The 16,380-nt window shown below is 37.2% G+C and overlaps 1 protein-coding gene and 1 non-coding gene across 6 annotated transcripts in view; one reads left to right on the forward strand and one right to left on the reverse strand.

Moving 5' to 3' along the window:
* Positions 1–16,380, forward strand: part of SPEN (spen family transcriptional repressor) — an 82,801-nt gene that overhangs the window by 28,901 nt on the left and 37,520 nt on the right. For 4 of the 5 annotated variants that reach the window (XM_036851615.1, XM_036851624.1, XM_036851631.1 and 1 more), the window contains exon 3: positions 601–1,077. The exons of the other annotated variant lie outside the window; for it this stretch is intronic. In XM_036851615.1, coding sequence (XP_036707510.1) covers positions 601–1,077 — 477 coding nt within the window. The remainder of the gene's footprint in view (positions 1–600; positions 1,078–16,380) is intronic. 5 annotated transcript variants of the gene reach the window in all.
* On the reverse strand, positions 10,693–10,765 carry TRNAW-CCA. Its single transcript has one exon. It is a non-coding gene; the product is annotated as a tRNA-Trp (tRNA).

The following is a 16,380-nucleotide window of genomic DNA, read 5'->3' on the forward strand; positions in this document are numbered from 1 at the left end:
TTAGTAATTTTTATAATTACCCAAGAAGTTGAAAGTTAATGAGAAAAAGTTACACTTAACATTTTTTTCTGTATTTCTTTGAAAATGCCCTCCTATTGCTGGGACATGGGCATGCATTGCAATGGGGCTTTCATGTCTGTGTGAAAAATCTATCATGGAAATTTTGCATGAACTACACTTGCAAAGTAAATAAAGTTTGGTATATATTTTAATCAGATGAAAGTATAGAAAACTTTCATATTAAAATGAAAGTCTCTTCTTGTTCCATTAAATTTAAAATAAAAAGGAGATGGCATATGTATATTTCTGTATATAAGCCAGAAAATCCCTAATAAAAAGAACAACTGACTTGCAGAACACTAGTCATGAAAGTCCAATGTACAATTACAACAGTGATTTCTCAGCTGTGAAAATAAGTTTTGGAGTCAAGTAAAATGTTAAGCTTATTAGTGTTTGCTTACTAAGTAGGTTAATGCTGTTTAGAAAATGACCAGTTGCAAAGACAAAGACAATGCTCAAGTGAATGTTTGCATGACTTGCTTTTAGTTTTGCTTTCCCCTTTCTGATTGATTAAATATTTTTCCCCCCTCCTAAATGCAGGGCTTCAGATAACAGGGAGCGTGCTTATGAACATAGTGCCTATGGACACCATGAACGGGGGACGGGAGGATTTGATCGGACAAGACATTACGATCAGGATTACTATAGAGATCCTCGCGAGCGGACTTTACAACATGGGCTCTATTATACTTCTCGGAGTCGAAGTCCAAACCGTTTTGATGCTCATGACCCCCGATACGAACCTAGGGCTCGGGAGCAGTTTACACTGCCCAGTGTGGTACACAGGGATATCTACAGGGATGATATTACCCGGGAGGTACGAGGCAGAAGGCCAGAGCGGAATTACCAGCACAGCAGAAGTCGCTCACCACATTCATCCCAGTCTAGAAATCAGTCTCCTCAGAGGCTGGCTAGCCAAGCGTCTAGACCCACAAGGTCCCCTAGCGGCAGCGGCTCTAGGAGTAGATCCTCCAGTAGTGATTCAATCAGCAGCAGCAGTAGTACCAGCAGTGACAGGTAGGTTAACAGCCTTTTGTTGTAACAGATGAGCTGTTGAATAAATTGTTACAAATTTGCTACTGTCAGTGGTACTGGTTTTTAGTATAGTAATATTTTTAAAAGAAAGTAATCTTGGATCATGTATATAATGAATGAAGAAACTTTGATTAGCATTGTGGCCATTGAATTAACCATTCTCCCAAGTACTTAAAGCTAAATGATGATTTGCAAATACTGTTTCATCCTCCAGTTGCTCAATATTAAAATTGCCAAAAAGGAAGAAAAGTGGTAACGTTAGTTGTATGAAGCAAATCTTGTGCCACATAATGAACTTTTAAAAGTTCTTAATTTCTTAGGTATATAATACTATTTCTATTATTTGGTTGAAAATTTGTAAAAGTGCTGTTTGGGTAAGGATGTATTGGTGAAATATATTGTTGACACGTTTATTATCAATGTATAAATTAACTTATGTACATTTTAACTAATTTTAACATCAAGCTGGTAGTCAGTTTATAAGCTCAAGTAGGAAAGCTTTCTTTAAATTCAGGTTGTAACTTTGCTGTTCACTAAGGCTGAGTAAGCTCATTTCATTAGTTGGGAATTTTTTTACAAAGGAGTTTTATTCCAAAGATGAAAATAATAAATTGAAAATAATCTTAACAAGAAACAGCTTAGAAGTTAGGTATATGGGTTTTGAAATAATAGATCAAGGTAGACAGTATACTACTTTTATAATCTTTGGACAAGTTACTTAAGCGCTCTAGGACTCAGCTTTCTCATCTTTTATAAGAACCATGCTTCATAAAGTTATTTTGAATATTAAAATGAAAAAAATACGTAAAATGCTTAGCTTGATACCCATATATGTTAAATAAATACAACCTTTAATAACTGCTAGCTATAATTACTACTATTCAGTACTTCACATGTTGATAGTCTTTTGAGTATTTCCCATTTCTAGTGATTGTTATTCAATCTGTTAATCTCAGATATTCTAGTTTTAAATTTAGGTGGTGTGTATATTATTTATTTATTTTTTATTTTTTTGTCTGCGTCGGGTTGTAGTTTCGGCACGCGGGATCTTTCTTTCGTTGCGGCGTGCCGGCTTCTCTCTAGTTGTGTTGCGAAGACTCCAGAGTGCGCAGGCTCAGTAGTTGGGGCGTGTGAGGACTTAGTTGCCCCAAGGCATGTGGGATCCTAGTTCCCTGACCAGGGATCCAACTGGCATCCCCTGCATTGCAAGGCCGATTCTTAACCACTGGACCACCAGGGAAGTCCCAGGTGGTGTGTGTTTTAAATTTACAAGATACAGATTCTTCAACCTGATTAAAAATGCCCAGATTATTTTTCCTTTAGTATTGCCTGTTTAGAATTAATTTAAGAAAAGTAAATGATCATGGAATTGATAAATGGCTCCTTTTAGGCCTCCTAAATTTTCAAATTCAAAATAATAAATGGAAACATTTTATATATCTATCTGTCTATCTAGACATAATTCAAACATTCTAGAAGATGTAGCATATTATAATGAAACAAGCACTTAGTTTAGGAAGTCAGGAGAGTTAGGAAGTCAGGACAGTTAGTTTCTGGCTCCAGCTTTGCAGCTCTGTGACATGGGTAAAACCCATAACTTCTTTTGATTTCATTTGGTATATTATTGAGTTAAGTGATTGACAGTATTCATTTTAATTTTATAAACTGATTATAAAATCTTGTCATGATTCACTTTCTTCTACGTAGAATTGTCTAAGATACTCAAGTTTTTAGTCATTTTCCCCAGACCTACATCATTAAAGGGATGGCACTGCATTCCACTGGATCAAACCTTTTTTTTTAAAAATAAATTTATTTATTTATTTTTGGCTTTCTCTAGTTGCGGCGAGTGGGGGCCACTCTTCATTGCGGTGCGCGGGCCTCTCACTGTCGCGGCCTCTCTTGTTGCGGAGCACAGGCTCCAGACGCGCAGGCTCAGCAGTTGTGGCTCACGGGCCCAGTTGCTCCACGGTATGTGGGATCTTCCCAGACCAGGGCTCGAACCTGTGTCCCCTGCATTGGCAGGCAGATTGCCAACCACTGCGCCACCAGGGAAGCCCTGGATCAAACCTTTTTGAGAAGCCAACCAATTGTGGAAGTGTGGAAGTTAGAGGTGAAACATAATTCACAGCTTTCAGGATGGCATTGTACTTTTGGTGGGAGTTACAGTGGTTTGAGATCTGGCCCTTGGCATTGTGGGCTCAGAAGCTTGAACCCAGAGATGATCTGATGAATTTGATGGAGCTAATTCCCTATTTACATAATCAAAAGAAACAGTTATATGCTTCTGAATATTTACATTTAGAAAGATAACTGCCACAAAGGCAGGATGAGCTTGGAAAATCTACATGGGGACTAAATTACAACCGTAGAGGATATTTTCTCTTCTGTCAGCTGCCTGATCCATACTTAGGGCTGGCAGTTTTTATGATTTAGGGCTGTGAAGGATATGTATTCTTCTCTTCAACAAGAAGAGACGAATTTTAGGCTAGACAGGGAACATTGTGAGCAGAAGGAACAACTTGAAGAGACACGAGTGGGTGGAAGAATGTTTTGAGAACAGCAAATAATTTAGTATGACTTAACCATGCTCATGTTTTTGGGTTTTTTTCTTTATGCAGAGATGAGCCGTTGAAGGATTGAGAAGGGAAATATCTTGTTGAGATCTGCTTTAGAAAGGCATCTGGGGACTGAGAATAGGAAAGACAGAGATTCCAGTTAGGAGACTCTTTCAGTATTTTGGAGAAGGCAAATTTGGACTATGAGAGTGCCTAACTTGGGAAAAGTGGAAGGGACATTGTATTAAGAATCAGATTATGTTGATTTATGAAGAACAGCATCAACTTTTTTTGAAGATATGACCAAATGATGAGCCTTTTGGTGTCATCCTGTAAGAATAGGGCCAGGTCTTCCTTTGTGCACACTGCAGAGCCAACCAAGTGTTTTTATTGCCCTTCTCTGAGTACATGTTCAAATAGTTGAAATACTTAGATATAATTCTTAGCTAATAGGAAGGTAAAAGCAAAATTGATGTAAATAGTTAAAAGATTTGGTCATTATATTGTGATTGATGCAAGTACAGAGAAATAAAATCCTTTAGGGTTCAGAGTATATCCATTATCCCTGGGTTCATCCCCCCTTTTATCAGATGTTCTCTTTTCCTCTATAATTATATTGATTTCAGAATGTAATATTTTGAGGTGTTATGTCAACTCAGAATATTTAATGCCCTTTTGGAAGAACTAAGATCTTTTTTGTAATCTTTAAAACATGATTGTGAAATGGTGACATTCCAAGTCCTTTAAAAATGTTTAAAAGCAACATGTTATAGTAGACAAAATATAGCTTGTTTTATCTATAAAAACAAGTTGCTATTCTTTCTGTATGACTGACTGGGAAATTAATCATCCTCCATCCCCCTTAATTGTTACAGCTTTGGTGAACAGATTCCTAGCAGTGCATTTCAAATGACTAAACGTGGGATTTATGACAGTCTAGTTGTGAAGTCCTTATAAGTGATACACTTAATGTTTCTGCCAAACTATTCACAGTATTTCGCTGGTGAGAAGTTTGGGGGAGGAGGGGGGCTTAATGTTACACACTTTCCTGTGTGCAGCCCTGTGCTGCTGTATGTCTATTTCTTTCTCTGCCTTGGTCATTTAGGGAGTCTCTTTGCTTTTCAACATAAAAATTTAAATACATAAATTCCACAAAAGCATTTATTTTAAAAGTCCTTGATTGAAGTTGAACGTATTTTATTTCTGTAGTTCCCTATCAGTTTTTTTTTTCTATCATCTTGTAAGAATTTGCTTTAATTCAGGCTAAAGGAGTTGAAGAATTTATTGAAATTAAATTAGTTCATAATATCCTTTCGTACTATCTTAAAGTAATTTTAACTGAGATTTGTTTCTCCATTGTTTACTTTGATCACAACCAAAGATGATTAGGCTGGCTCAGGGTCCCTGAACCTTTTTTTTTTCCGGCTGTGCTGCGCAGCTTGTGGTGGGATCTTAGTTCCCTGACCAGGTATTGAACGCAGACCCTCAGCAGTGAGAGTGCGGAGTCCTAACCACTGGACTGCCAAGGAATTCCCGTTTTAAATTTTATTATTATTATTTTTTTGGTCCCTGAATTTAGATGCAGGGGAAAAAATTACATCTTTTCACTAACCTGAAAGTGAATTAAGCATTGCCTCCCATTATATGAAAGTAGCCAACAAAAAAACAGTAGATTAACAGTATATGACTGACTTTGTTCTCAGTATAAATACACAGGTAATTTATGATTATTATAGTTGCAGAGATCTCAAAATTGGGCTTATATTAATCATTACTGGGAAATAGTTATTAAACTCAAGTGTTAGGTATTGTTATTTAATGTTAATAAAGACATTACTATATCACAAAAATTTAAAACATTTTAATAACTATGTCAGTATAATTTGTTTCCATTTAATTCCTATTTTATTTTATGCATTTAGAAACATTATTCTGAAAAGGAGTCCATAGACTTCACCAGATTGCTGAAAAAGGGTCCTGGCTCCTTTGGAGCTGCAGTTAGCCCTTGATTCTATATCCTATAAAGGTTTACAGAATGAATGAGGGGAAATGGATGAAAAAGTAATGGGAGGGAGTTGAGATTTGGATAATCCAAAACCTTTTCTTATTTTATCCCTTCCCCCTCAGTAGATTACTTCCCTAAATCTTCTTTCAGGCTAAAGTTAACTTTTTTTGGGGGGGGGGACCCCTGCTGTGAGTCATGTGGCATCTTAGCTCCCCTACCAGGGATTGAACCTGCGCCCACTACATTGGAAGTGTGGAGTCTTAACCACTGGATCGTCAGGGAAGTCCTAAAGTTAACTTTTGAGTTTATATTCATCCATCTATTTGTTTAACATATATTGCTTATTTTTTGCACCAAATTTATGAAATAAAATAGCTGGTTGTATGGAGTCCCAAGAATAGAGCCATTTTGGATTAAACATTGGCTGTGGCTAATCCAAAACAAAATCTACATATGTCTAATTAAGAGTTAACATGTAATTAAATTAACCTGGGTGTCTATGACTAGGTGCATCTTTACAGTTTTATCAAAGGCAACCCCGTCTTCTGCCCCCTTAAAAATTTTGGAGGTGTCTTGTTAGCCTTTTTCTTTTTGTTCCTCTGAATCCTTTTGGTTTGTCTAAAGAAGAATATGTCAAGTAACCTACAGACTTTTATTCTTTCTAATCACAGAAATAGGCATTTAGATGGAAACGCTTAAAATAAATGTAGTAGGAGTAAGCACAGAAAACTACATGAAAATAACTGTAGTGGGTGACATCTCATTGTCTCTTGTCTCTGTGGCTTTCAGTAAGCCCTGTGGCCTTAAATTGTGCTTAGTTTACCTGTTTGAAAAAATCAGAATTTTAGAGCAAGCTTTCTTCTTAAGTAGATTTTAAGAATTGAAATAAGTTGATTTAAAAACTGTATGTAGGGAATTCCCTGGTGGTCCAGTGGTTAGGACTCCATGCTTTCACTGCCCAGGGCCTGGGTTCATAAGTTGGAATATATAAGGAAGACGCTTGGAGACAGGAAGTGGGAGAAAAAGACACACATACAATATCAGTTCCAGGACAGGAAAACTAGCATGTGAAATAGTCTTTGTGGTGTTTGTTTAATGTAATAAGAAAAGCCTATAGACCTGCAGGCAATCAGACTTTTCAACTCTGATGCCATATTAAGATAACGGCATGCTTTATGCCCATCTCTTGTCCAGTATATTAGCTTTGCATTAGAATATTACTTTTTATTGAAAGGGAAATAAAAAGTCTTTCTTATTGCTGGTATTATTTGTAGAACTTGTTTGTATATTTCTTTTATATGTTTTGAATAAAATATATCAAAAGTTGTCTACAACCATATTAATTTTTTTCTGTTAGACAATATAAGAATATTTTACCTGAATTATAGTTAAATAGTAATTAGAATATTGACCAAATTCTGGATTTTTACAACAGTTAAAGTTAAAAGAAATGTGACCCTTTTAACTAAATAAGTATTAACACGACGACAGTCCCTAATTTTTTTTTTTTTTTTAATAAAGACCAGTTCTGCTAATCATCTTGTGAATGATCTAGACGTTTTATTTTTATTTATTTACTTTTGGCTGCATTGGGTCTTTGTTGCTGCGCGCAGGCTTTCTCTAGTTGTGGTGAGCAGGGGCTGCTCTTCGTTGTGGTGTGCAGCCTCTCATTGCGGTGGCTTCTCTTGTTGCAGAGCACGGGCTCTAGGGTGCGTGGGCTTCAGTAGTTCTGGCGTGTGGGCTCAGTAGTTGTGGTGCACGGGTTTAGTTGTTCTGCGGCATGTGGGATCTTCCCCGACCAGGGATCGAACCCGTGTCCCCTGCATTGGCAGGCGGATTCTTAACCACTGCGCCACCAGGGAAGTCCTGATCTAGATGTTTTAGATTACAGTTTCTTAGAGGGGGAATTGGTATTCAAATATCCTTTTGTCTGATTTCATGAGGAAGTTTTGCAGTTCATTTAGTTTATGTGAGAGAACTTCCTTTCAAATTCATGTAGAAAAATTTTCAAAATTGCTGTCATTCTGAAGCTTTGTGGAAGAACATGGATGAAGCTGAAAATGTAGTTCCCAGTGGTTATTGGATATGGTGGCAATGCATGTATCAGAGTGATAGTGACAGTGTACTTTCCATTTCTCTTAAAGTATGCTTATTTAGAATGTTGATTGGGGGAAGGAATGCTCATTTTATTACCTGGCTATATAATTTGTTATGATACGTATTACGTGCTAGAACCTGTCAGATACGGCACCAGTTTTAACAAGTACATATATGAAGTAAGAGTCAGTTTCTTAAAGTTGTTAAAGGAATTAATAATTAGTGGGTTTTTTGGTGATCATTGAAATGCTTATAAAAACACATTTGTCTGAAGTTTTATCATCAAAGGTGATCTTATCTATAATAATGAATAGTAGATAATTTCTGTTTAGCCGTGTGTGCTTTGAAGAGAAATACACCCCCCATATATATTAATGTATACATAAATTTTTATTTTTATTTATTTATTTGGCTGCACCGCACGGCGTATGGGATCTTAGCTCCCCAACTGGGGATCGAACCCGCGCCTCCTGCATTGGAAGCACGAGTCTTAACCACTGGACCTCCAGGGAAGTCCCTATTTTTATTTTTATTTTTATTTTATTGGTAGTATTTTTTTCCATTCTCATCAGTGGCAGGCAAAATGAAGAGCCCATATTTTGGAAACAACATTCCTTTGTAGGCTATTGTGTAGTTTGTTACTGGGCAGTAAGCTATACACTTCTGTCTTTTGGGGTCATGTTAGCCAGCCAAGCCTTTTTTTGTGCTAAATATGGAAAATGGACGTGTTTGCTTTCTAATTGCTCTGGTGGGCTTAACTTTCATTATGGAGATTTATAAATCAGACTAGTTCCTTTCTGTTTTTCCTTTTTTGTCAAGTACAGCATTTCAGTAAGGCTTTTGAGAGGTGTAGTTGTTGCCAGTTTTAGCGTTCTGTGCGGAATGGGCAGTTGGCTTCGGAAACAAGTGCGGGACTGACCCATATTTGCTGTATTGGGAACCTTGCTTTCATTTCGAGCCTCTGCTGCTAGGGAAATGAGAATGAGGTAGGCTTAGATCTGAGAATAAATGAGGAGAGTTCATTGTGCGCAGCCTGAGCAGCCAGTGCCTCTGAATATGGTGGGGAAAGCTAGGAACTGCTTGTTTGTGACTCAAACCAGACTAAACTGGAATCATCCAGTTTGAGTTGGCTGCTTGCCACCTCCCAGAGGCTTCCTTATTTTGCCGGAGTTTTTGCCTGGCCCTCAGCCCAGGGGGCGGGGCTTGCGCACTGTGACCGGCTGCTTAGGGGAGGAGAGGCTGTGAAGTGGGTGCCAGTTAACCCAGGTTTGTTCATGCGAAGGAGGCGGCACTTCAAATAAAGGATTGAGGAGCCGAAGACTGGAAGCTGGTGTGAATGCTACTATTTTCAGTGCATCTTTCCGTTATTACTCCCTTGCTTTAACTGTAACTTTCTGTCTTATGCCCCTTAGAAACTAAGGCTTGAAAAACAGCTTCTGCCATGCTGCTGCTTGGGTACATCACAGCATGGTCTGCGTTTAGTATTAAAGAATTTATTACCAAAAAATTAATTACCAAAGTTCCCCAGGAACTTGCTTTTAGTTGTTAGTCTGTTTGCAGTAAAGAACTCTCTCCCATGCCCCTTTTCATTCTTTCCACTGGGGTTGTGCTGGAGTTTATTTTGGTTTGATTGATTGTTAGGTGGAAGGAATGAAAATAGGTTTCTGGGGTAAACTTGTGACTTGGTATCTTGTTAGTTTTAATTTAACCTTGAAGTAAATTTTTTAAATGTTGCCTTAAAAATTAACAAAAAGTAATTCACATTAAAGTCCTAAACAACAAACTTTAAAATTAAAAATGCTATGCTAGATTGTATTTGTTTGATTTAGAAGCAAACTCTTACAAAGAAATGCTTAAATTGCATATTTTTAGTGTCATGACTGCTTTGTGCATAGCCTCTATGTCAGCTTTCCTCTTTGACAAGGGAGTTAAACATGGCCTAATTCCTGATCAGAGAACACTCGGAAGTCACTAAGAAATATTAAAGCCACAAATAAAGGGGTACATTTATTTTTGTCTTTATCAGCACCAGGGCTATATAGAAAATGTAAGTTCCTATAACCTTGCTTATGTTTTAAACTTTTGGAATGACATCAAAACCTCTGTTAGTCTTTTTTACTTATGGTGAAAGTTTACTCAGAGCAGTTTCAGAGACCTTGTTATTCTCTTTTATCCTTTTTGGGTTGTTTTCACTTGGAGGCCTTCTATGGTCATTCTCAGAAGTCATGGTATAATTTTACCCTGCCCTGAACAAAGGGATCATCCATGCACAGAACTAAAGGAAAATGTGGTGTTCTCATTTTAAAATAAACATTAGCATTTTCTGAAGCTCAGAATTAGGCAAGATTTCATTACCCACACCCTCTCCTTAATTTTTTAAAAAAAATCTGTGTCTTAGACTACAAACTAAGTGCTTGCCTTTATCTATAAAGGGTAGTTTTGTGATTGTTTCTCCTATGAGAAAATGGAAAGAGCACCCTCTGATAATTTATTTACTTAAATTATTAGTCATTACTTAATCTAAATGCCGTTAGGGTTTCCTGCTGCTACAAATTGTATAAAGTCACTTCTGTGGAACATCTTCCTAAAAGTCTACTTTGTAGGATGAATGAACTTCCTCTTTCCAGGTAGACAAGATAGTGAAATATATTTTAAAATTAACTTTGCAAAAACAGAGTTGGTTTTTCCTAAGAATCTGAGTTACACTCTTTTTAATTTAATTTAATTTATTTATTTATTAATATTTATTTGGCTGCGTTGGGTCTTAGTTGCGGCACATGGGATCTTTCGTTGTGGCTTGTGGGCTTCTCTCTAGTTGTGATGCATGGGCTCCAGAGTGCATGGACTCAGTAGTTGTGGCATGAGGGCTCTCTAGTTGTGGCACATGGGCTCAGTAGTTGTGGCACCTGAGCTTAGTTGCGGTATGTGGGATCTTATTTCCCCAACCAGGGATCGAACCTGGGCCCCCTGCATTGGGAGCTTGGAGTCCTAACCACTGGACCACCAGGGAAGTTCCTAACATGGTCTCTTATTTAAGGCTGATATGCTTGTTTATTGGGCAGTTTTCTGGTTCTAGAACTAGGTTGTCCAGTACTGTATCCACTAGCCACATGTGGCTATTGAGCACTTGAAATTTGGCTAGTCTGTGCACCAATACTGATTCACACTATAAAATGGATGAACCTCAAAAAAATGCTTAGTGAAAGAAGATGGTACAAATCATATGATTCTCTTTATGTAAAATGTCCAGAATAGGTAATTACAGAGACAGAAAGTAGATTAGTGGTTACCTAGGGCTGAGGATGGAAGAGAATGGAGAATGCTGCTAATAGGTATGAGGTTTCTTTCTGGGGCAGTGAAATGTACCAGAGTTACATAATGGTGATGATTGCATAATTCCATAAATATACTAAAAACTATTGTATACCTTTATTTATTTTTTATATTTTTATTTTTTAAAATTTTATTTATTTTTGGCTGCGTCAGGTCTTTGTTGCTGTGTGCGGGCTTTCTCTAGTTGCAGCGAGCAGGGGCTACTCTTCATTGTGGTGCATGGGCTTCTCATTGCGGTAGCTTTTCTTGTTGTGGAGCATGGGCTCTAGGCGCATGGGCTTCAGTAGTTGTGGCACGCAGGCTCAGTAGTTGTGGCTCGCGGGCTCTAGAGCGTGTGGGCTTCAGTAGTTGTGGCACTTGGGCTTAGTTGCTCCGCGGTGTGTGGGATCTTCCTGGACCAGGGATTGAACCTGTCTGCCCTACATTGGCAGGATTCTTAATAACCACTGCGCCACCAGGGAAGCCCCAGTAGAACTATTTTTAAAAATACAGAATTTTGATGATATAGCACAAAAAAAAGTATTACTGGTTTTTATGTTGACCGCATGTTGAGATAATATTTCAAGTATATTACATTAAATAAAATACATTAAATTTCACCTGTTCTTACTTTTTAAATTTTATTTATTTATTTATTTATTTTGGCTGTGCCGGATCTTAGTGCAGCACTTAGGATCTTCGTTGCGGCATGTTTAGTTGCAGCACGTATATGGGATCTAGTTCCCCAACCAGGGATTGAACCCTGGCCCCTGCATTGGGAGTGCAGAGTCTTACCCACTGGACCACCAGTGGGTAAAAGTCCCTTACTTTTTAAAGTGTGGCTATTTAAACATTTTAAATTACATTTTTGACTTCTATTAAATTTCTGTTGGACAGCACAGAATAGAAATGAGCTCTATCAAGATAGAATGTCATGGAATAATTTATGCGTTGATTTACTGCTTTTCATTTTGTTTAAAGAATAGAGTCCACTATTTTTATTCTCAAGACCCTTCTATTCTTTTGAAATTATGGATTAATGGAAAAGGCTCTTGGGACTTATAAGCTTAAAATATATATTGAACTGTTTTGCAGATTCTGTCTTTAACAAATTTAGGATTGGTCAGGCTAAAATATTAAAATGCATGTTGATTTCCAGGGTGGCCAAGGGAATGTCTCAGCTGTTGAAAAACTTTAATATGTAAGTCCCCAAATAAATTAGTTTAATCCCCCAAGAAGAAAATTAAGTCATCGTAACCAGAATAATTTTTTTTAATTAAAAAAGAAACACACACACACAAACCCTTAATCTGAAGGTAATTTTGAAGCGATGGCTAATACTTTTGATAGAGGTTTAAAATGTGTCTATTAACAGGCATGGAGTTCCGGTGTTGGAATTAGAATAAGACACACATTTTATAGATGCTCGTCTTGCTTCTAGATATGATTTATGTAACCACACCTGGGGAGTTCCATGGTTCTTTGAATGTTATTTTTGATTGTGTGGGGAGGGGCACAGTAGCTTCCTGAATGTGCTGTGTCATGGTGGTTGGAGCCATTTGGAGTGTAGCTTTGTGTTTGTTTCCACTGGAAGAAACTGCAGAGGAGTTGTTTAAGTAGAAGGACTTTAGGCTGGAGTTTCTTAGTGAGTAATTTGAAGTCATTTGTAAATAATTAAAACAAGTGCATCAAACAGTGGGTGGCTTTAGGCTTCCTAGTGGGGAGTTAGGTGCCCTTCTAACCTCTTGAGTATGGAGCTGCCTTAATAAAGAGTTCAGAAGTGGGAAATAGCAAACTTTTTTATTCTGGATAGTAAGGAGATGTAATTAGCACCAAAGTTAAATTGGAAAAAGGCAAAACCCGAAGTTCAAATTTACTTGCAGGTGTGGTAAAGGCTACGGCATTTGTACATAACCATTTGGAACTTAAAAACAACAACAACAACAACAAAACGGTTTCATGTGATCTGTATGCTTTCTTGGTTTATGCCTTTTAAACCATTTAGTTGTTCATATAAGAAATATATCTAGTTTTTATACTGCATGTGGTTAAGGAAGTAAGAAATCCCACTGTTACAGTTAACAGTTTAGATTTCTCCTGAGTTTGTCCCTTCAGTGAGGCATCCATCCCATGGATGTTCTAAGGGCTTTGCTGCCGTACAGAAAGATTTCTTGTTCCTTAGGCAGGTGTGTTTATCTGCTTATTACTTCCAGGGCGCCTGCATGTTTGATGGTTTTTGCTTCGAGTTACCTGAGTAGCAGGTTTTGTGAGTCTTAAGGGATTGCCAAGAATGTAATGACACTGCAGGCCTAGGCTCTTTGGAATTTAAGACAGAAGTACTCTTGGCCCTAGAGTAAGGGCTGTGTTTTGGACACAGAATATGTAGAAAAATAATTTTTTCACTTTATCCTCTGTGAATTTTGTACTTAGCAGAATCTGTCTGAAGCAGAATCTGATCACATATCTGCCCCCAAAAAATCTGTTTTAAAAAAAAAATGGTAAGCTGCACTTTGTGACCAGATCTCTGCTAACCCATCATCTTATAATTCTTAAAGTTAACTAGGGAATTTTTTAGGGTCCCATAAAGCCCATCAGCAAATATGCCACGCGATTCTTAGTAATAGATTTATAAGAGCATAACCGCTTTCCATTTTTGCTATTGTTATTAGAACACTTAGATTTGAAACCACGAAATTATGGTTTTAATGCCAAAACTTGTAAGCCTTCAATTTTTAAAAAATTGTGGTAAAAATATACATAATGTGAAATTACCATTTTAACTTTTTTTTTCTTTGAAATTAGATCTAAGTTGTTTTTGGTTTTTTTTTTTTTATAATTTATTTTATTTATTTATTTATTTTTGGCTGCATTGGGTCTTCGTTGCTGCCTGTGGGCTTTCTCTAGTTGCGGCGAGCGGGGGCTACTCTTCATTGCGGTGCGTGGGCTTCTCATTGCAGTGGCTTCTCTTGTTGTGGAGCACGGGCTATAGGCATGTGGGCTCAGTAGTTGTGGTGCACAGGCTTAGTTGCTGTACGGCATGTGGGATCCTCCCGGACCAGGGCTCGAACCCGTGTGCCCTGCACTGGCAGGCGGATTCTTAACCACTTCACCACCAGGGAAGTCCTGTCTTCCTTTTTAAGACTGAAAAATATTCCTTCAGGCTTTTTTTGGGGTAACCTTTAATTATGCAGCAGTCATCCTATAGATTAACTATTTCCATATTCCTTTTGTTTAATTCTACTAAAAATAGTAGTAAGCTTAAAAACATTAACTTGTAGCTGTAATTGCATCCCAAAGAGTTACTTGTGCATAACCACACATAGCATATTTAAGCTCAATTTTAAACAGTATTTTCCACCAAAATAAGGTGCTCTTTAAAAATCTGTCTTTAATGATTTTGTTTTTTCCTTCATTTATGTAAACTGTTGGACTTTAGAATAGGAAGATAAATACAACCATTTATTTTAATTACTGTGGTTGAATTTACCACCACTTTAGTGACCATGAACACGAAACATGTTTAATCTTATCTACCTATAAAATGGAGCCAGTACCTGTCCAAGGTTTAGGCATGCTTGATATTTATAAATGCTCACAGGGGAAGGCTAGGTGGAAACTAGAACTCAAGAAAAGTTAATTTTTGAGGTCTTAGATTTTCTGTTATACTTAGAAATCCTTAGGAAATAAATTATTTTTTTATATCAGCAATAAAAACTGATTGCAGTGAAAGGAAAAAGTACTGCTGGTGGATTATGGCTCTCTTTCTGCTTCTACCTGTTTCTATTAAGAGAAGACTTACACACACACACACACACACACACACACACACACACAGGGATATTACTCAGCCATAAAAAAGAATGAAATAATGCCACTTGCAGCAACGTGGATGGACCTAGAGATTACTATACTAAGCGAAGTAAGTCGGAGAGAGAAAGACAAATATCTTATGATATCACTTATGTGTAGCATCTAAAAAGATGATACAAGTGAACTTACTTACAAAACAGAAATAGACTCACAGACATAGAAACAAGCTTATGGCTACCAAAGGGTAAAGAAGGGGGGAGGGATAAATTAGGAGTTTGGGATTAACAGATACACACTACTATATATAAAATAGATAAACAATAGGACCTACTGTATAGCACAGGGAACTATATTCAATGTCTTGTAGTAACCTATAGTGGAAGAGAATCTGAAAAAGAGAATATAAATAACTGAGTCACTTTGCTGTACACCTGAATCTAACACAACATTGTAAATCAATTATACTTCAATTAGAAAAAAACAAATGATGAAAAAAACAAGGAGGAAAAAACTTCCTCTGTTGTCAGTTTTACTCTATTAATTTATTTAGTCATAATTTTTTAAATCAAGTCTTTTCCCATTAGAAGTCTTTGTGGTTTCTAATGATAGAAGAAGAAATATGTGGACCAAAACAAAATTGAAGTTAAAATATTGGTTCCATAATTTAAAAATGCATTTTCACTGTTTAATATATTAATACAGTTTTTCTCAATAGGTATCCTAAATACCAAGAATTTAGACAACTTTTCATTAACTTTGGCTCTAAAGAGTTTAATTTATCATTTATACAGTCAAGTCCTAAAGTGCTTTCCCCGTTTCTTTTGCAGTAGTTGCAGAATCACCAGTTAGAGCTGACTCATTTCTCTGAAATCATTTCTGAGGAACTTTTAACCTTGATAAGCCAGGTTGTGAGACCTCTTGATTCAGCAGAGCCTTACTGACAAAACCCAGCAGGTAGCCTGTTACATTGACTGGTTTGGAAGCTCATTTTTTTCTAAGGCGCAAAGAGAAGAACAGTTCATTTTTGTTTTTGTTTTTTTAAATATTTAATTAATTAATTAATTAATTCATTTATTTGTTACTTGGTTGAGCCGGGTCTTAGTTGTGGCACATGGGCTCGTTCGTCGCAGCACGTGAACTGTCAGTCGTGGCATGCATGCGGGATCTAGCTCCCCCACCAGGGATTGAACCCTGGCCCCCTGCATTGGGAGTGCGGAGTCTTATCCACTGCGCCACTAGGGAAGTCCCAAGAAGAACAGTTCATTTTGTACTTTACTTCTTAGGTCATGTTTGTATGTGTGTGTGTTTGTGTGTGTTAAAATAACATAAAATTTACCATTTTAACCATTTTTAAGTGTACCATTCAGTGGTATTAAGTACATTCACCTTGTGGTGCAGCAGTCACCACTATTCATCTCTAGAACCCTTTCATCTTTCCGTTAAACAACTCCCATTCTCCTCTTCCCCAGCCCCAGGCTATGCCACCATTCCTTCTGTCTTTAT

The sequence above is a fragment of the Balaenoptera musculus genome, chromosome 1 (assembly GCF_009873245.2).
Source record: "Balaenoptera musculus isolate JJ_BM4_2016_0621 chromosome 1, mBalMus1.pri.v3, whole genome shotgun sequence".
Taxonomy (NCBI): Eukaryota; Metazoa; Chordata; class Mammalia; order Artiodactyla; family Balaenopteridae; genus Balaenoptera; species Balaenoptera musculus.